This window comes from Microcaecilia unicolor, chromosome 2, assembly GCF_901765095.1.
Source record: "Microcaecilia unicolor chromosome 2, aMicUni1.1, whole genome shotgun sequence".
NCBI lineage: Eukaryota > Metazoa > Chordata > Amphibia > Gymnophiona > Siphonopidae > Microcaecilia > Microcaecilia unicolor.
Genome location: NC_044032.1, coordinates 140,202,286 through 140,223,923, shown reverse-complemented (window position 1 = coordinate 140,223,923; position 21,638 = coordinate 140,202,286). Strand labels below are relative to the sequence as shown.

The 21,638-nt window shown below is 47.5% G+C and overlaps 1 protein-coding gene across 1 annotated transcript in view; it reads right to left on the bottom strand.

Annotated features, from left to right (window-relative positions):
- RASA1 (RAS p21 protein activator 1) overlaps positions 1 to 21,638 on the bottom strand; it is a 385,986-nt gene that overhangs the window by 25,640 nt on the left and 338,708 nt on the right. The window contains exon 23 of the mRNA XM_030193361.1: positions 8,635 to 8,712. Coding sequence (XP_030049221.1) covers positions 8,635 to 8,712 — 78 coding nt within the window. The remainder of the gene's footprint in view (positions 1 to 8,634; positions 8,713 to 21,638) is intronic.

Sequence of the window (21,638 nt, the reverse complement as noted above, 5' to 3'; positions counted from 1 at the left end):
GGAGTTGAAGATACTGCCAGTGAGCTGTAGTATCGGGATATGAGTATAAGCATCCTTCAAGTCCAGAGAGCATAGCCAATCGTTTTCCTGAATCATGGGAAGAAGGGTGCCCAGGGAAAGCATCCTGAACTTTTCTCGGACCAGATATTTGTTCATGGCCCTTAGGTCTAGGATGGGATGCATCCCCCCTGTTTTCTTTTGCATAAGTACCTGGAATAGAATCCCAGCCCTTCCTGCCCCGGTGGCACGGGCTCGACCGCATTGGCGCTGAGAAGGGCAGAGAGTTCCCCTGCAAGTACCAGCTTGTACTGGAAGATGAAGGACTGAGCTCCCGGTGGGCAATTTGGTGGTGTGGATATCAAATTGAGGGAGTATCCTAGCCAGACTATTTGAAGAACCCACCGATCGGAGGTTACAAGAGGCCACCTTTGGTGAAAAACCTTTAACCTCCCCCCAACCGGTAGATCGGCATGGACACTTTTATAGCGGCTATGCTCGCCTGGAGCCAGTCAAAAGCCCGTCCCTTGCTTTTGCTGGGGAGCTGCAGGGGCCTGTTGAGGCGCACGCTGTTGATGTGAATGAGCGCGCTGGGGTTTAGCCTGAGCAGGCTGTTGGGAAGGTGGATTGTACCTATGCCTATTAGAAGCATAGGGAACATTCCTCCTTCCCCCATAAAAACGTCTACCTGGTGAGGTAGAAGCTGAAGGCGTCGAAGGCGGTGTCCCGCTGGTGGAGCTGCTCGACCACCTGTTCGACTTTCTCACCAAAAATATTATCCCCCTGGCAAGGAGCATCCGCAATCCGCTGCTGGACTATTTTCCAGATCAGAGGCACGCAGCCATGAGAGTCTGCACATCATTATCCCTTGAGCAGCGGCCCTGGACATATCATCAAAAGTGTTGTAAACACCCCTGGACAGGAATTTTTGACACGCCTTCAGCTGCCTGACCACCTCCTGAAAAGGCTTGGCCTGCTCCGACAGGAGCTTATCGACCAAGTCCGCCAGCTGCTGCACATTGTTCCTCAAGTGGATGCTCGTGTAGAGCTGGTATGACAATCTTGGACACGAGCATAGCAGAACAATAGTCCTTCCTCCCAAAAGAGTCCAGAGTTCTAGACTCCCGCACCGGGGGCGCCGAGGCGTAATCCCGAGAACTCTTTTCTCTCTTGAGAGCAGAATCCACAACGCCAGAGTCATAAGGCAACTGGGTCTTCATCAACTCTGGGTCCTCATGGATCCTATACTGGGACTCAATCTTATTGGGGATGGAGGGATTAGTTAATGGCTTCGCCCAGTTCGTCAGCAATGTCTGTTTCAGGACATTATGCAGAGGAACAGTGGATGATTCCTTAGGTGGCGAAGGATAGTCCAGGACCTCGAACATCTCGGCCCTGGGCTCATCCTCAGTAACCACAGGGAAGGGAATGGCCGTAGAAGGAAGAGAAAGACAGACTCTCAGGGGGAGAAAGCTTTCTCTCTGGCGAAGGAGTAGGATCAGAAGGAAGACTGCAAGACTCAGAGAAATATCTTGGCTCTTCCTCTGCTTCCCACAAGGCCTCCCCTTTGGTATCGGACACGAGTTCTCTGACTTCAGTCCAAAGCCGGGCCCGTCTCGATGCCGAGGAACCATGTCCTCGATGGCGATGCTGAGAAGACTCCCGCGCCGCCGGCGACGAAGCTCCCTCCAGCAACGTTGACGGGGAGTCAACTTGGGTGGCAGCTGAGGCCGATGCCGCAAGCGGTATCGGCGTCGAAGTCCGCACCACGGGTGTGGAACCAACCGCCGTATCTCTCTATGGTACCGACGGCGCAAGCACCACTGGTACCAGAACAGATGGTCGCAGCAGTCCTTCCAGAATCCCTGGAAGGATGGCTCGGAGGCGCTCATCTAAAGCATCTGTCGAACAAGGCTGTGGGGTCGACGCTTCAAGGGTGCCGAATCCTTCGGCGTCCCGGAGCTCTCGGTACCGTGACGGGAAGGTGACCAATGACAATGCTTCTCTGCCTTCAAACGAAGCACGTCGCCGGTACCTCCCGGTACCGAGGACGTGGAATCCACACGCCTCCTCGGGGCCGAAAGAGGTCGGTCCTGGGGGGCCTGTACCGCAGGAGTCCTCGATGGAGGTGGAGACCCACTCGATGGCTCACGGCTGCCAGCATGAGAAGGTCTCTGGACAGCCATTACCTGCACTCCTGACGTCGATGCTCTCCGGTGCCAACATCGATACTGTCCCTGATGATCTCGGTACCGCTACCGACGTCGAAGGACCAGGCACGGCTCAGAACAAGCGCTCCCCACTGGGCCAATCTCGACGCTTGTGTCTGCTTCTTTAGGCAAAGACACAGAGTACAAGCGTCGGGGCGATGACCAGCCCCAAGACACTGAAGACACGAAGTGTGTGGATCAGTGGCTGAGATTGCCCGGCTGCACCGCGTGCACTTCTTGAAGCCACTGGCGAGCTTCGCGGTCATGGACGGAAAATCGCGGCGAAGTCAAAATCCACGATGGTGCCAAAAGAAGGGCACAAAAGAAGGAAAAACCCGTACGGGTGGCCAAAATGGCCGCTCACGACAACGAAAGGAAACTTATGGGAAAAAAAGTTAACTTTTTTTTTTTTTTAAAGACAAAGAAACACGAGCGACTCGCTCAGAAAACAACAAAAAATGGCAAAAAAACGCCAAAAACGCTGTGAGAGCTCTCTGGGGTGCAGAACAGCCAAAAAACAGCCGCACTGAGCCGCGGAAAAGAAGAGACTGAGGCACGTTCGCGCTATGGGCGGGAAGACGGTCGCACGTGCACGCGAGGGCTCTAGCAAGCTTTGTTGCTAGGAAGATTTCCGATCCTGGGGCTGCCGTTGGACGTCACCCATATGTGAGAACAAGCAGTCTGCTTGTCCTCGGAGAAAATGTCTGTCCAGAGGTTAATTGTAGCAATAATTTCTTAAATAGCAAGATATATACAGACTTGACACAGCCAGTGTTTCAGCTTGATACTGTGATGTAATGGCTAGTACACCAACCTTTGAACCTACCAATCAGGGTTCAAGTTCCACTATAACAGCTGCTCTGCAAATACATCTAATCTGGCATATATGTGCGGAAACAGTGCTTCTTGGAAGCTTGAAAATCAGAAGTGTACCTTTTGGTTCACCAGTTTTATTATAGTTGAGCTAAATACCAACAGATACTTGACTGCGGAGGCAGGCAATATTTATTTTTCCTTACATTTGTAGCCCGCACTTTCCCACTCATAGTAGGTTCAATGCGGCTTACATATTATATACAGGTACTTATTTGTACCTGGGGCAATGGAGGGTTAAATGACTTGCCCAGAGTCACAAGGAGCTGCCTGTGCCTGCAGTGGGAATCGAACCTAGTTCCCCAGGACCAAAGTCCACCACTCTAACCACTAGGCCACTCCTCCTCCGTGTTTTACTGCGAAAACATGGTCCATGTTGAGTCTGTATATATATTGCAATTTTTAAAAATTGCTACAATTAACCTCTGGACAGACGTTTTATTGGTTGGCCAGCATTCCTTAGTACTTCTACCTTCTTTGGGTTTACCGTAGGGATGTTTTTTCTGGTTTGTGGTGATGTGCATTGGAGGTCAGGACCGTCAAAAGAAATGAGACAGCCACCACACGATTGTCACTGGTCAGACCCAGGAGACTCATGCTGCTGACATTACAGTGGTGGAGAAGAATCCAATTCGTACACAACTGCTTTTATGCAGTTCCAAAGGGGCCATGGACATCCATCCCAGCAGGAGACTCCCATCCTCTCTCTTGTATCACCCTAAGGCTTTGCCAATCCCTCTGGCCCTCAGCATCATTCTTCCCGAGGCACTGCAAAGCTTCACAACATCTTTATATATACAGGGGGAAAAGGAACAGTTTATGCTTTGGGGATAATTTGCATTTGGTGAGATGATGTAGGAATTTATGAGTATGTGTGTGTAAGGGATTTTGTTTTCAGGTGGGTGCCAGAAGGGTAGATATGGACTAGAAGACTAACTGCATCCTGTAGTAAAACAACGATGCTATCTTGGAATATTTCATTCCCCAAAAATACAGATACAGTGTTTGCTTTCAGAATTATCTAAAATATGCCTATTCTCCTCAGTGAGCCAAAATGTCTGACTTTCTGTACCTTGGAGAGTTGGTTTGTATCCCATGCCAAAAGGACAGACATGGACTCCTTTCCGTATACTGGAAAGCGTATAAAGCATTTATAAACAGACTCCAAATATATCTGCCAAAAGGGCATATATCTGAGCACATTTCAATGCCGTTAAATCACATGAAATACCACAATCATATAATTATAACTCAAATACTAAATATTTGAAGAATTATGCAAAAATGGTTCTGTGTCTGTCTGAGGGAGAAACATGTCTCTAAAGAAGGGATAAAAACTCACGAAATTTGACTCACTGAAAGAACAGGAATGCCGAAGTCTAGTTCAAAAACCAGAAACACCGAATCATTTGGAGAATAATACTTTCCTAACAAAAATGAGAACCTTTATTTCTCTGAATGGAACTAGTTCTGTAGCTTTGATTTGGAGAAGCAAGTTAACTTGTTCTTGAAAAAAACTGGGCATATGACTGTAATGGGCCTTCTGAAAGAGGAGATAGAAAGTGAAGGTGATATCCTGAGTTGATGCCAAGCACCCAGGAGTCTGACATTATGGTCTCCTTTTTTTTCGAAAAATATGTTTTAGTCAAAAAAGATAAAGGTTGCTTAGACTGAGCTGTAGCAGGCTCTCTGGGTTATATTCTACCCCTTGCTGTGGCCTAGTTTAAGTTTTTTGCTGGGCCAGAGAATTTCCAGAAACGTATTCAATGTAAGGTGCTGGTTCAACTAGATGAGTGTTCTGAGACCTGAGCAAATACTGCAGGATAATTCAGCGTAATGCAGTGGTCTTTTCTATTACTAACCATTTCCTGTACAAGGGACATCAGTTAACTTGATACTGATGTCTTCTCTAAGCTCTGAAGCTCTTAACTAAGCAAGCCTTCAAGGCAGCAATGGCTGAGGCAGAAATCCCTTAAGCAATTTCAAAAGCACGTTCTTCAGTCTCTACTATATGACATTAAAATCAGCCTTAGTGAAATGTGCCAGACAGTGAATGATACATACCAGATGTTCTCCGAGGACAGCAGACTGATTGTTCTCACGACTGTTTTTTTCTATTCCGCGCTGGAGAGAGACATGTTACCGTCTCTCTCTCTCTGTCAGCCCCGGAAACCGGATCGCCCGCGAGTTTTTCTCTTTACGTACGCGTATTTTTTCTTTCTTCTGTTAAAAAAAAAAAAAAAAAAAAAAAGTTTGTCCCCTTGTCGTCTTTTAGCTGCGGGGCGCCTCGTTGCGGTCTTGTGGCCGCGCGGTCATTGTGGGTGTCGGTGCCGGAAGCTGCTCGGGTCCAGGAGACGGTACCGAAGCACCCATGGACTGACACAGCGACACCTCTTCAACCGAGGGGGAACGCTCCTCTCGACACTGCCGCTTCGTCGGTGTCGAATCATCTCTGGAGGCGCCGGAACTGGTAGTCCCGTGCGCCGTGGGCGACCGATGACGGTGCTTTTTGGTTTTCTTTCGGTGCCCATCATCGGCGCTCGGCGGTAGAGATGAAGCGGAGGTAGAACCCCCCCGGCCTCGAGGGATCGGGTCAAAGTCGTCGATGGTGGCGGTGAAAAGCACACCCGAAAAAAGAAAACGACCGCAACGCGGCGCCCTCGCGGCTAAAAGACGACAAGGGGACAAACTTTTTCTTTTTCTTTTTTTTAACAGAAGAAAGAAAAAATACGCGAACGCGTACGTAAAGAGAAAAACTCATCCGGTTTCCGGGGCTGACAGAGAGAGAGAGACGGTAACACGTCTCTCTCCAGCGCGGAATAGAAGAAAACAGTAGTGAGAACAAGCAGCCTGCTTGTCCTCGGAGAATCTCTTTTGTACTTTCTGAATTAAAGTAGCTATATATTGTGCCAGGAAGAGTTGATGGTATGGAACCAAAAGATATTTTCTTTTCCAAGTGGTCAAATATATTTATTTTATTATTTGGATTTTGCTCATACCTTTTTCAGTAGTAGCTCAACGTGAGTTACATTCAGGTACACTAGTTAATTTGGCCCCTCCCCCCGTGCCTTCATGGACCCCCTCGCCACCCACAACAGCGAATGCTAACGGTGGCCGGCCCCTGCTGCTTCTCCTTTTGAGCAGCAGGAGCTGGTAGATAGAGTAGAAAAACAAAAGAACACTGTCGCAAAACGCACCTCCGTAGAGATCCATCTCAGAGTGGCACACATCTGTGCAGGCGCTCCTCCTCTCCCCTCTGACATCTGTGCGTTCCTCCGGGGTGTCCCTGCAGGGGCAGTGACGTTGAGGGTAGAGAAGGAGCGGCTGCAGAGACATCTGCCAATCTGAGATGGGTCTCTACGGAGGTGCGTTGTATTAGATTTTTGTTTTGTTGTCTTTATGTACTGGCTGCTGCTGCTGGAAAGGAGAAGCAGCAGCAGCACGACAGAGTTTGTATTAGCCGTTGCGGGTGGGGAGGCGGTGGATTGGGGGGGAGGGGATTCGTGATGCGGCGAGGAAGGAAGGGGGTAGGGGGCGGGGCTTCGTGATGTTGAGTCGATATTTTTACCTGGGGCAATGGAGGTTGTGTAGCGATTCCTAGTCAGGGGGAGGAGTAGGGATGCCTGGTTCGTTGTTTGTTGGAGGGGGTTGCAGTCCCTTCACTCTCTGTGTTCCGCCCTCGACGTCATGACATTAGACGCGAGGGCGGGGCATAGAGATGATGATTTGGAAGGCTTCACCACCATGAACTTACGAACTGTTTAGGGATGACTTTCAGCAGGTTGTCTTCAGAACGTTGAGGTAGCGTTTTATGTCCAGATGGGGTGTGGCTGGGGGGGCGTGGCTGAGGGCGGGTCTATGAGTTAGGGTGAGTGGTCCTGCTAGCCTAGCCTAAGAAGACTACAGGTGTTGAAGACAACAGGAGTTCAGTGCTTCGAGGTGGGATTTATTTATATAGATTAGCTATTTTCTATACTGCTTTTTGTAAAACACATCAAAGCAGTTTACAGAGAAAAAAAACTGACATATAGAATAAAGAAAAGAACTCCACAATCTAAAAAGGACAAGAAAAAAAATTATAATTAGATGTAAGAGACAAGACAGGGCAAATGCAAATATTAACTCAATGGTAAGGTGCTGAACCCATGCAATGCTGAAATGCCACTGACCTGTGACTCAGGAAGGAAAAGCAAGACTAGTCCTGAGGCAACTTTGAATTTAGCATTCTGTATGTAGGGCAGCCATTCCCAACCCAGTCCTCGGGGCACACCTAGTCCCATTGGGTTTTCAGGATATCCACAACGAATATGCAAAAGATAGATTTGCATGCATTGCCTCAATTGCATGCAAATCTAACTCATGAATATTCATTGTGGATATCCTGAAAACCCAGTGGGAATAGATGTGCCCCAAACACTGGGTTGGGAATGGTTGATGTAAGGGTTGGGGCAAAGAATTCACAGAGTTGGAGTCAGGAAAAAGAATGCTGAGTGATGAGTTGTCAAGTCAAGCTTTATGCAATGTAGGAAGAGAAAGAAGCCATTCACTTAAGGATCTCAGAAGGTAAGGCAGTTTGTACAAGACCAGTAAGAATGACAGATAAAATGGAGTATCTCTAAAAATAGTGCTGTGTGTAAACATAAGAATTTTGAATTGAAAACAAATGTACTGGAAGCCAACGTAACTTATAAGAGGAGTGGGGAAACGCAGTCTGACACATAACTTGAATTGCCGCATTCTGAACATATTGTAAACATTTAAGAGAGAACTGTGGTAAATTGTCTAGGACAAACTGCAGTAGACCAGATGGGACATAACAGAGCATGAATAACTGTCTGCTGATCTCCATTATTTAGAAATGTCTGGATCGAATGAAACTGATGAGTGGAAAAATAGCACTTAATGACAGCAAATAAATATTAAAATCAAATTGCAGTTGGTAGTCTATACTAGTTTCTATCTGAAGTGATCTACTAATTGGAAAGGGGAGCTGAACAATGAGGAAGAAAAGGACAGATGTACTGACTGATCAGTAAACCGGAATGCTACTGATTTAGATGGATTCAAATAAGACAGAGAGAAATCTAGGCCAGGTAAGACTGAAAAGGACAAAGGTCAGAATTGGAAGGCTCATTACAGTGAAGAAGAATGTCATCTGCATGGTAATGAGCACTAAATGCCGGAAGACTAATGGACCAACATGTTAAAAAGTAAAGGTGAGAGCACCGATTCCTAGTGACACCACAATGGAGTTTATAGACTGAAGACACTTGTCATATAAGCCAATGGATGCCAGTCAGGTAAGAAGTCTCATTTCACTAGGTTTCCAATGAAAACCCCATACCATTTTGGTAATCTCTTTCTAGACTTATTGTCGTGAGGTATCATTCCTTATGTACACTAGCTTCTCTTCATCTCCGACTGTTCTGTCGCCTTACCTTGAAATCATTACATATAAATCCTGATATTTCTTCCCCCTTTGTGGACATCAGCATCTTAGCTCTTATGATGTAGCATGCCTTTTTGATACAATATATACACAAAATATTCTTACCCCAAGCTCATCCAAAAACATGATCATGCGTTGTTTATTACTCTTAATGAATGGATTTACTCCTTCCATATAAGGTTCCTACAAAGTGATCACACATTAGGCTCAAAATTAGTATTACACATAGCAAAAGTTTTCTAATAATTTGGGTTACTTTTTAGAAAATAATGGCCAACAAGTTGTAGGTAACACTTTTATATTGGACTAAATCTCTTACTGGAATTAGTAGGATGGCAATGAAATCATGATAGAAAGAAATTACAATAAGACAAGATTCTAATGCAGCTCTGGATTATGGATAGCTGTCAAACCTGTGTTTTATCTAGAACTTGAATGCAATCTGACACCGGTACTCCTTTCAGCAATGTAAAATGTATTGTGATACAATACTTTCAATTCTTAAGAAAATACAAACATGTACAGTCTCAATTTTAAATATATATATATATATATATATATATATATATATATATATATATATATATATATATATATATATTCCCTGAGAGACATGTGTGTGTGTTCTCTCTCTCTCTCTCTCTCTCTCTCTCTCTATATATATATATATATATATATATATATATATATATATTTAATTTTAACTATTAAATCATACTATGTTTTGTCTTTAATGTCCCACAGATGGCTGATATTCAAAATCAAGACTTTACAACAGGTAGTCAAAACAGAATGCTTATAAAATATAGAGAACATAAAATCAATTAATTGCCCAACAAAACTTTACTATTAGAGAATACAAATAAAGCAGCAAGAAAGAGGATAAAAAAAGAAGTAAATCACCACGTATAAAAGGTAAAATTATGTATAATCATACCTGATAATTTTCTTTCCATTAATCATAGCTGATCAATCCATAGACTGGTGGGTTGTGTCCATCTACCAGCAGGTGGAGATAGAGAGCAAACTTTTGCCTCCCTATATGTGGTCATGTGCTGCCGGAAACTCCTCAGTATGTCGATATCAAAGCTCCATCCGCAGGACTCAGCACTTAGAGAATTACACCCACGAAGGGACACTCTGCCCAGCTCACCACCGCCGAAACGGGGGAGGGGAATTAACCCAGCTCATCCCCACACAAGTGGGGGAGGGGAATCCGTCCAGCTCATCCCCGCGGAGCGGGGGAGGGACACCACACCCGCCGATGCGGGGGGATCTGGCTTATCCTGCAACCGCAACCGCGGGAGGAGCTGACTGACCCTAGCACCGCCGAAGCGGGAGGGGTACAAAGCTGCCCTACAGCCGCACGAAGCGGGAGGGAGTGCCGGCAGAATTTATGTCTCAATCCAGCCCCGTAAAACGGAGGGGAGAGGAATGCAGCAGCTCACTGTAACACAAAGTCGTCTCAACTCTTGAAGAATCCAAGTGAAAGAAGAACTTGAACACGAAGTCCTCCTGAAGTAACTGAAGGCTAAACTTGAACCTAAAATTCAACCAGAATATAAACAGTACAGATATCTGGGAGGGGCTATGGATTGATCAGCTATGATTAATGGAAAGAAAATTATCAGGTATGATTATACATAATTTTACCTTCCATATCATCAAGCTGATCAATCCATAGACTGGTGGGATGTACCGAAGCAGTACTCACCCAGGGCGGGACATAGAAATCCCTGACCTCAACACTGAAGCTCCAAACCGGGCCTCCGCCCGTGCAGCCACAGTCAAACGGTAATGCTTGGAGAATGTATGAGCCGAAGACCACGTTGCCGCCTTGCATATCTCTTCCAAGGAGACGGATCCGGCCTCTGCCATCGAGGCCGCCTGAGCTCTCGTGGAGTGAGCCTTCAGCTGGATAGGCGGCACCTTCCCCGCGGCCACATAAGCCGCTGCAATGGCTTCCTGGACCCATCTTGCCACTGTAGGCTTAGCAGCCTGCAGACCCTTACGAGGACCTGCAAACAGGACAAACAGATGATCCGATTTCCGGAAATCATTGGTCACTTCCAAGTATCTGATGATGACTCGTCTCACATCCAGATATTCAAGAGCGGAGTACTCCTCTGGGTAGTCCTCCCTACGAAAGGAAGGGAGACAGAGCTGCTGATTCACATGGAAGCGAGAACCAATCTTGGGCAGGAAGGAAGGCACTGTGCGAATAGTCACTCCTGCCTCAGTGAACTGCAGAAAAGGCTCTCGACATGAGAGCGCCTGGAGCTCGGAAACTCTTCTGTCTGAAGTGATAGCCACCAAAAAGACTGCTTTCAACGTCAGGTCTTTCAGAGATGCCCTCGACAAGGGTTCCAAAGGCGGCTTCTGCAATGCTCTTAGCACCAGGTTGAGATTCCACGCAGGCACCACTGAGTGCAGAGGAGGGCGCAGGTGATTAACTCCCTTGAGAAAGCGCACCACATCTGGCTGCGAAGCCAGGGAAGCACCCTTCAGGCGGCCCCTGAAGCAAGCCAGAGCCGCTACCTGGACTTTAAGGGAACTGAGCGACAGGCCTTTCTCCAGACCTTCTTGCAGGAACGCCAACACTGAAGAAATTGGAGCAGTGAAGGGAGAAAGTGAGCCTGCTTCACACCATGCTGCAAAGATACGCCAAACCCTGGCGTAAGCAGTAGAAGTAGAGCGCTTCCTCGCTCTCAGCATAGTGGCGATGACCTTGTCTGAGAAGCCCTTCTTCCTCAGACGCTGCCGCTCAATAGCCAGGCCGTAAGACCAAAGGGAGAGGGATCCTCCATCACCACGGGACCCTGATGTAACAGGCCCTGCTCCACTGACAGCCGCAGAGGATCGTCGACTGAGAGCCTGAACAAGTCCGCATACCAGGGACGTCTGGGCCAATCCGGACCCACCAGGATTACCCTGCCGGGATGCTTTGCCACCCGGTCTAGCACCCTGCCCAACATGGGCCAGGGCGGGAACACATAGAGGAGCTCTTGTGTCGGCCACTGTTGGAGAAGAGCATCTACTCCCAGGGATCGAGGGTCCCGTCCTCTGCTGAAAAAGCGCGGCACTTGGCCATTGGCCGATGACGCCATCAGATCTAGGCTCGGCTGGCCCCAGCGCTTCGTGATGTCCAAGAACGCCTGAGCAGATAGTTGCCACTCTCCGGGCTCCAAGGTATGGCGACTGAGAAAGTCCGCCTTGACATTCATGACTCCGGCAATGTGGGCCGCTGAAAGCTGCTCCAGGTTCGCTTCCGCCCACTGGCAAAGACTCATAGCTTCCTTGGCTAGAGGGGCGCTCTGGTACCTCCCTGGCGGTTGATATAGGCCACAGCCATGGCATTGTCCGACAGGACCCGTACAGGCTTCAACACCAGTACCGGGATGAACTCCAATAACACCAACCGAATGGCTCTGAGTTCCAGGAGGTTGATAGACCACTTGCCTCTGCAGGAGACTAGAGCCCCTGCGCTGTCCTTCCCAAGCAGTGGGCTCCCCAGCCCATCAAAGAGGCGTCTGTCGTGACGACAATCCACTCCGGGGTCACCAGAGGCAATCCTGCAGACAACTTGTCTGTCTGCGTCCACCAGCTCAGCGCCTTGCGCACTGCTGGGTCCACGGGAAGGCGCACAGCATAATCCTCCGACATCGGAGTCCAGCGCAGCAGCAGAGATAGCTGTAGTGGTCTCATATGAGCCCTGGCCCAGGGCACTACTTCCATCGTGGCCGTCATAGAGCCCAACAGCTGCACGTAGTCCCAAGCCCGAATAGGAGAGGCTACTAGGAACTAGTCCACCTGAGCCTGAAGCTTGACAATCCGATTGTCTGGCAGGAACACTCTGCCCACTTGGGTGTCGAATCGAACTCCCAGATACACCAGGGACTGAGTCGGGCGCAGCTGGCTCTTCTTCCAGTTGATGATCCATCCCAGGGAGCTCAAAAGAGCAACTACCCGGTCCATAGCTTTGCCGCACTCTGCATAAGAGGGGGCTCGGATCAACCAGTCGTCCAGATAAGGATGGACTTGTACTCCTTCCTTTAGCAGGAAGGCCGCTATGACCCCCATTACTTTGGAAAAGGTCCGCGGAGCAGTAGCCAACCCGAAAGGGAGGGCTCTGAACTGGAAGTGTCGTCTCAGGACTGTAAAACGCAGAAAGCGTTGGAGAGGAGGCCAGATGGGAATATGCAGGTACGCTTCCTTGATGTCCAAGGAAGCCAAGAACTCTCCTGCCTTCACTGCCGCTATAACAGAGCGGAGAGTCTCCATGCGAAAGTGCCTCACTTTCCAGGCCCGATTGACCCCTTTGAGGTCGAGGATAGGCCGGACAGAACCTCCTTTCTTTGGTACCACAAAGTAAATGGAGTAACGTCCCTTGCCAATCTGATTTTTTGGCACCGGAACGACCGCACCCAGGCGGATCAGGTTGTCCAAGGTCTGCTGCACTGCCACAGCTTGACCGGAGACTTGCAGGGAGAGAGTACAAACCCGTCTCTTAAGGGTTGGCAGAACTCTAGCTTGTAGCCGTCTCTGATGACTTCCAGCACCCACGCGTCTGAAGTTATAGTGGTCCACTCGCCCAGAAACGAGGACAGCCGTCCTCCAATCTGCACTGGGGCGTGGACCAAGGCCCCGTCATTGGGTACGAGACCCTGGGGGAGGACCGGAGGGAGCACCTCCGGGACGGCGGTCTCTGCGAAAGGAATGCTGCTTGGGGGAGAAATTCCTCTTGAAGGAAGAGGGGGCAGAGGAACCCGACTTGCCCGGGCGGTATGGAGGTATCGGGACGAGTACTAACCCGAGCCCTGACCTCTGGTAATTTCTTGCCCTTAGACGTGCCGAGATCGGTCACGATTTTGTCCAGCTCGACCCCAAAGAGCAGCTTGCCTTTAAAAGGCAATCTAGCCAGGCGGGATTTAGAGGCGTGGTCAGCAGACCAATGTTTCAGCCAAAGCCACCGCCGCGCAGAGACTGTCTGAGCCATGCCTTTAGCTGAGGCTCTCCAGACATCATACAGCAAGTCTGCCAAATAGGCTAAGCCCGATTCCAGGGCCGGCCAATCAGCCCTCAAGGAATGATCCGAGGGGGAAGCCCGCTGCACCATAGTCCGGCACGCCCTGGCCACATAGGAGCCGCAAACTGAGGCCTGCAAACTTAAAGCAGCTGCCTCCAAGGACGACCTTAAGGCCGCCTCCAATCTTCTGTCTTGGGCGTCCTTTAGGGCCGTGCCACCTTCCACCGGCAACGCCGTTTTCTTAGTCACCGCAGTGATTAAAGAATCCACGGTAGGCCACAGATAGGCCTCACGTTCACTCACAGCCAAAGGATAGAGGCGGGACATAGCCCTAGCCACTTTACGTTTCCGGGACATCCCATTGAGCCGCAATTAAGGTGTGCATGGCATCATGCACGTGGAAGGTTCTAGGCGGGCGCTTCGTCCCCAGCATAATGGCAGAGCCAACAGGGGCTGAGGGAGAGACGTCCTCCGGAGAGGAAATCTTCAAAGTGTCCATGGCCTGTAACAACAGGTTGGGCAAATCCTCTGGGCTAAAAAGCCGCGCTGCAGAGGGGTCATCCACTCCATCCGAGCGGGGATCTATCTCCTCCAAGGAATCCGCAAAGGATCGTTGGGAGACCTCAGACACGCTGCCCTCATCTACATCGGAGGAGACAGAAGTCCTCCAAGGCCTGGAAATCAACCCGAGGGCGTTTACCTCTGGGAACCTCAACCTCTTTATCAGAAGAGGGAGCAGGGGCAGCGTTTTGCATGAGGAAAGCCTGATGCAGCAGCAAAACAAACTCGGGGGAGAAACCCCCCAGACTGTGCACTTCCGCAGCCTGGGCAACAGCCCTAGACGCACTCTCAACCGGCGCTCGCAATAGCGGGGGAGAGACATGCTGCGCATCCAAAATGGCGTCCGGCGCGAAACTCCGTGAAGGAGCCGCGCGGGAAGAACGGCGCTTAACTTTAGCCGCTTTTGTGCCGTCGCCCAAATTAAGGGCGTTCATGGCATTAATGTCTCCAACCTCAAGGGCGGCCCCGAAGAAGCCGTCCGAGCCGCGTGGCCGGCCAAGATGGCGGAGGCGAGGAGCGGGGGATGGGCGTTTATGGCGGGAAAAAACCGCCACGCCGGAGGAACGACCGGGACATTCATCGGTCACTAAACTATCACCCATCAAGGGCGAATCCGGTTGTAAAACCCCCGCATCCCCTCTAGAAGCGCTCCAGCGATCCGGGGAGCGACCCTTTGCGCCCTCGCCCTCCGACGCCATTGCCACGAGGAGAAGAATCGGGGAACCCCCTGCCCGCTATAAAAAGGTAAAATTACCTGCTTGCCGCTCCGAGCTGTAACGAACTGGTGTCCCAGTGAGTAGCTGCAATGAACGTTTAAAGAAACGTCGAATTAAACGCCTTTAAAGACGTTTAAAAATTTTTTTTTTTTTTTAAAACGGAGCCAGCGGGAGGGGGGAGAAAAGGAGGGACCTGGCACCACCAGGTTTGCACTTGCTCAAAAGAGCCCTCAACCCCAGGCCTCAACAAAACCTAAGGATTAGGCTTGGAGGCCTAGCCAGAGCTGCTGCTGTGTGTGACCACCACCTGCTGAGATAGAGAACATACTGAGGAGTTTCCGGCAGCACATGACCACATATAGGGAGGCAAAAGTTTGCTCTCTATCTCCACCTGCTGGTAGATGGACACAACCCACCAGTCTATGGATTGATCAGCTTGATGATATGGAACAGACAATTGTTTTACCCCCCCCCCCCCCCACACACACACTTTTGTACAAAGCCGCGCGGTAATGCTGACGCAGCCCATTCACTTTGAATGGGCTGTGTCAGCATTACCGCACCAGCAGCTACTAGCGTGGCTTTGTAAAAAGGGGGGGGGGGGGGGGGGGGGGTTAGTTTGTGCAGAAAAATTATGCTAACACATGCTTCCAAGGAGAAGTAATAACTAACCACTATCTAGTCAGATTAAATGTAGAAATACTAATATTGCAATCCCATTCAAGCTTTCTGGCAAGTTTCAAATATAGAACCGATACATGTGCCAAGTTATCCGCAACATTTTCCCACTTATTTATAGTATTTGTAAAGCCATCTTCAGCAACTTTATGGAAAACCTCTTCTACACTATTCTGACATGTCTTGAATGATACTAACAGACTGACTTTCTAGGCAAACTAGGAGGAAAACTTATCTAAAGTAGGAAAAATGGTGCCTCAAGAATATTAAATATTTGTAGCAACTGACTTTCAGGAACTGAAAAACAATTCTATTTAACATGCAATATAGAACTAAATATTTAAACTTCTGTTTAAAAGTGGCTTTTCTATATTATCAGTATTTTGTGATTTATAAATACTTAAAAATAACACTAACACCATTTTGATTTAGCAGCAGGAATACTATAAATAATTTTAGATATAAAGAATTTTAATTGATGCATGCCCAATTATTTTACAATAAAAATATAACCTCATACATTAGGGCTGTAATATTACCAGTGTTTAATTCCCTATCATCAATAATATTTTACAAATAAGATCCTTTAATTGTTCGGTATATATGCTATGCCTACACTCTTCAACCTCTTTTTTGGAAACTCTTACACAAGTCTATGAGAATCGTACCATTTATTAAAAACTAGTAAAAGAAGCCTGTTTCAGAGCAAATGAAACGGGCGCTAGCAAGGTTTTCGTCGCCAACACCCCCTCCCTCCCTGGGCAACCCCTTCGTTGTTCTGGCATTGCTCCGCCCCCAACATCATGACGTTGACGCGAGGGCGGGGCTCGGAGCGATTCCCCCCGCCTCCCTCTCTGCCAACCCGTTCGTTGTTCTGCCATTGCTCCGCCCTCGAGGGCGGGGCCCGGAGCAATTTCCCACCCCCGCCTCCCTCCCTGCCAACCCCTTCGTTGTTCTGCCATTGCTCCGCCCTCGAGGGCAGGGCCCGGAGCGATTCCCCCCCTCCCTCCCAACCCCTTCGTTGTTCTGCCATTGCTCCGCCCTCGAGGGCGGGGCCCAGAGCAATTTTGGTGGCTTCACCACCACGAACCTTCGAACCTTTTTTGAAGAAAGTCAGAGCTTGGCTTCACAGACGTCAGTGTCCTCAGAACGTTGAGGGTGAGTTTTATTATAGTAGATTTGTATCTGGAGAGAGGTTAATGGGATCATGGATTTAATATACTGCCTTTCTGTGATACAACCAACGCGGTTTACATATATTATATGCAGGTACTTTTGTAGTCCCTAGTGGACTTGCAATCTTTTTTTTTTCTACCTGGGGCAATGGAGGGTTAAGTGACTTGCCTAAGGTCAAGCTGCTGCAGTGGGAAAGTCGTTTAGGTGAAGTGGTTGGCATAGGTTTCTTGCAAATGGATGATATATCCCAATTTTTATTGAAACTGGTAAAGTTTTGACAGTTATGCAATTTTTTTCTGTTTTTTTTTTTTTTTTTTGTGGAAACAGTGTAGCTTGAAAATAAATAGAATTCTAGAGCTTTTTTTTTGTCAAAAAAGGCCCATTTCCTGTGCATTTATACCTTGGAGGTGTCTAATAGGGAAAAGGATTTATTATAATTGGATGTTCTCTCAGAGGTTTTACTCTTTAAATCAGCACTTATGAACAGCAAGTTAAGTCTATTACTGTTTCACAGTATGTTAGTGTTTTTATGCTAGTGTTTTATCCGTTTCTAGGATATTTGAACAAAATATCCTAGAAACGGAATTATTTTCTTTTGTATTCTCCCAAGATAATAGTTTAAAAGTAATACTTAAGGGACATAATCTACAACATGCCTGGTAGAAACGTGCACCTACTTTCAAAGCTACTAGCTGCCCAACAGCCATCATGCTGCCCGTCTCGTCTTCCGCCAGGGTCGCTTTACTCATAGTACCCCTCTCCTCAAGTCGCTTCACTGGCTCCCTATCCGTTTTTGCATCCTGTTCAAACTTCTTCTACTAACCTATAAATGTACTCACTCTGCTGCTCCCCAGTATCTCTCCACACTCTTCCTTCCCTACACCCCTTCCCATGCACTCCGCTCCATGGATAAATCCTTCTTATCTGTTCCCTTCTCCACTACTGCCAACTCTAGACTTTGCGCCTTCTGTCTCGCTGCACCCTACGCCTGGAATAAACTTCCTGAGCCCTTACATCTTGCCCCATCCTTGGCCACCTTTAAATCTAGACAAAGCCCACCTCTTTAACATTGCTTTTGACTCGTAACCACTCGCCTCCACCTACCCTCCTCTCCTCCTTCCTGTACACACTGATTTGATTACTTTATTTTTTGTCTACTAGATTGTAAGCTCTTTGAGCAGGGACTGTCTTTCTTCTATGTTTGTGCAGTGCTGCGTACGCCTTGTAGCGCTATAGAAATGCTAAACAGTAGTAGTAATGTGGATTAGCACTTAGGACATCTTCAGCTGGTTCTAGATGGTCAAGGCAGGGTAGGAAACAATAGCACACAGTTCATAGTCTTGTTCACATACAATGACTGCATAGATGCCTCCATACCAATGCTCCTCCTGGGCAGGGTTTCCTGATGTATCTATTACAGTATGTGAAAGCTCTGCTGCCTGATGGCTCAAGCCTTCACTATGATACATGAATAGCCTTGTGCATTCCAGGTAACCCACTGCATGTGACACATGTCTGTTATATCGGTCTGTGTTCATCAGTGAGGAAATGCCAATGATACAGGAGGAAGTGTGTCAACCTATCAAATCATCTGCACTTCTTTAAAGCCACTAGGACCCTATGAAGGGCTTATTTCCAAAATCCACTAAGTCTATGTCAGTAGCATTGGACAGAATGTTCATAGTATGCTAAAAGGGGCCCGCAAATTTGAAACTCTAACATTTTGTAATATTCATGGGAAAAGCCACCTGGGCCTGGCGCGGATCCCAATGGAAGTGATTTTATTACCTTTTGAATTTTGGGAACTCTTATGGGCTGTGATAGTTGAGATCGGATCCCAGAAGAGAGGCGCGGCAAACCCGCGTCCCCCAAGTAGTCCAATACGGAAGGACCCGAATCTCGCTGCTCTGCCGAGAACAGATTCTTAAAATATGAATGAAAAGCAGAAATTATGCCCTCTGGGCTGGAGATGCGGTTCCCTTGCTTTGTAGTATTGTAGGGATAAACTGGTGTATCCAAGAACAAGCCACTCAAGCTAACAACCTTCCAGATTCCCAAATCTTTGAAAATCATGTCTACGTGCCAATAAACACAATTTGTTTTTTTCATTTATAAATGAATTCAGGGCAACCAGTGCAGCTGTCAAGTTCTCTCTATTTACGCCCGATGGGGTCTGGATATATGTTTTTTTCCCTATCCGATAGTCCTTTTCCAGTTTCACTATACCTGCCAACAAACGTCTGGCCTTTGCACTCATATAAGCTATCACCTCTCCCCGAAGAACAGCCTTAGAGGCTTCCCAGAAAAGTATAGGGGAGGTGCAAGATTCTGCATTTGTTTCTTCATAAAATTCCCACCAAGATTTTAAATGTCTAAAAATTTACTCTCTCGCTTCAAAAAAGAAGGGAATCTACAAATACAAGGCATATGACCTCCCCTATCCACCGCAAGATCTATCCAAATAGGAGAGTGATCAGACACTGCTAACGGTCCTATGATAGCTTGCTGTACCCGAAAGAACCAGATCTGTGATATCAAAATATAATCTATTCAAGAGCATGATTGGTGGACCTTGGACTGATGTGAATAGTCTCTTACAGTAGGATTTAACAAGCGTCATGGATCCACGAACTGTAGAGATGAGCAGAGGAAGGGCAGGGCCCCTCCCCACTCCGTGACAGGCCCTTGGGGAAAATCCATCTATTGAGGGGTCCATTACCTGATTAAAATCTCCAGCCCAAATCCAGGGGGCATCTTGATTTATGCCCCAAAGTCACAACTGACTGAAAAAAAGGCAGTGAGTAGACATTTGGGCCATACACTGTACAAAGGTAAAATTTCTGGCCTTGATAGTTAATGTGAATTAATACAATCCTGCCCTCATCTTTATGCACTAACTTTGTCTGGCATTGTAGTCCTTTTTTCAGTAAGATTGCTACTCTGATACGTTGGTTACCTGAAGACGAAAAATAATTTCCCACCCATTGTTGTTTAAGTTTCGCATGTTCAACATCTGATAGCTTGGTTTCCTGCAGGCATACAATAGCTACCCGATGACGTTTCAATTGCAACAAAATCTTGGAACGTTTTACCGGTGACGAAATGCCTGAAACGTTCCAAGAGACTATACAAAGTGCTAAGTCACCTTTTGATATCTCTAGTCAATTTGGAACCCATAAATTATCCCGCTCAATTTTAGAACCCCGGGGCGCCCAGCCTCTCCCAGGGGTCCATCCGATACATGATTCAGAGCCAAGAGCCACCCCCTCACTCACACAGCTTCCTGTTGTCACAGCCCATACATACTCTTTCAACCACTGTCCCCTTGTCAGAGAGGGGTCACTCAAGTTAACATAGAAACTCAGTCCGGGCAAAAAAAATGGCGTGTAAAACCTCATATTGATCAACACAAACCACATTCACTCTTTCAGCCTTTTGTACGTTCAAAATCAAGTAAAAAACATTATCTCTTCCCCTCCCCAACTCTACACCCTTATTTCCAGTGAACATGTCCGAAGCCTTAAATATAAGGATAAGAACAATGGTCAGTGAACAATGCTTAAATGGGGATACCCCCTCCTTCTCTAAACAGAATCCATTCATATCTCTATTTCGCTTTTCCACAAAGCCAGACTCTAACATACTCATTACATTTAAATTATCTAGCGAATATAACATACTAGTAAAAAAGGCCTGTTTCGTAAACAAATGAAACGGGCGCTAGCAAGGCTATAGAGAGAGTGAGAGTGTGTATATGTATGTGTGTCTGTGTGTGTGTGTGACACAGAGAGTGTGTGTGTGTCTCTGTGTGAAAGAGTGTGCACAGGTAGGGTGAAAATGAAGAGACAGCAGTGAAATTTTACATAGGACAGCTGAACCATTTGAGACGTGTTTGTGTGTCTGTGTGAGTGTATATGTGTGTGGGTGCGTGTGTGTGTGAGATAGACAGTGTAAGTGTGTGTGTGTGTGTGTTTAAGTGAGTGTGAAAGGGTAGGGTCAAAATGAAGAGACAGCATTATAATTGTACGTAGCACAGCACAAACATTTGAGGCAGTTCTTGCCTTATCTCCCCTGCCGCCCCCTCCATACCCAACGATTCGTTCCTTGTCTTCCATCCCCTCTGTGTCCCGTGTATATGTGTGTGTGAGAGAGAGAGAGAGAGAGAGAGAGAGAGAGAGAGAGGTGCTAGCAGTCCCTGTGAAAGTGGCAGGTCAGTTGCTCATTATAGCCAGTTAAGAGTGAGAGTGTGTGTGTGTATGTGCTGGTTTTTTTCCTTCCCTCATATGCCCTCCGTGTCCGTTGTTTGTGTGGAGAGCAGAGATCTATATGGTAGCGTTGCTGTTGACGTCGCGTAGCAACTGTTGCTGCTGGTTTTCATTGTTCCGCGATGTGTGTTATGTCACGTTCCGTCGCTTAGTAACGGGTTCGCGATGCGATTGGTTGAGTGTCATTGGTCCGCCCTCGATGTCATGACGTTTTACCTGGGGGGCGGGGCCAACACTCATGGGCGAATTCCTGGTTTCACTACCATGCATTTAGAACGTTGGGACTTGTGGAGGCTTCAGAACGTTGGAGGTGCGTTTTATATAGAGAGATGATCCAGTCAACAGAGAGAAATTTTTACATATACCAGTCATGACCCCTTGTCCAAGGATTGTATCCACGAAATAGCAAGCTCTGGAGTAGCAAATGAATGCCATCAGTTCTCATGCTGGACTTTCAAAATAGCTGGATATTGTAAAGAAAACCTCAAATGTTTAGTGATCAAAAGTGAACAGATTGGCAAAAATGAGCGTCGTTTCACGGAATGAGCAGCCAAATAATCTTGGAATATCTTAATCGAATGTCCTTCAAATTGCAGATCTTCAGGTTTGTTTTTATAGAGTTGTAGAATCTGAGCTTTTTGTAAATAACGATGGAATTTCACAATAATTACTCTGGGCATATTATCC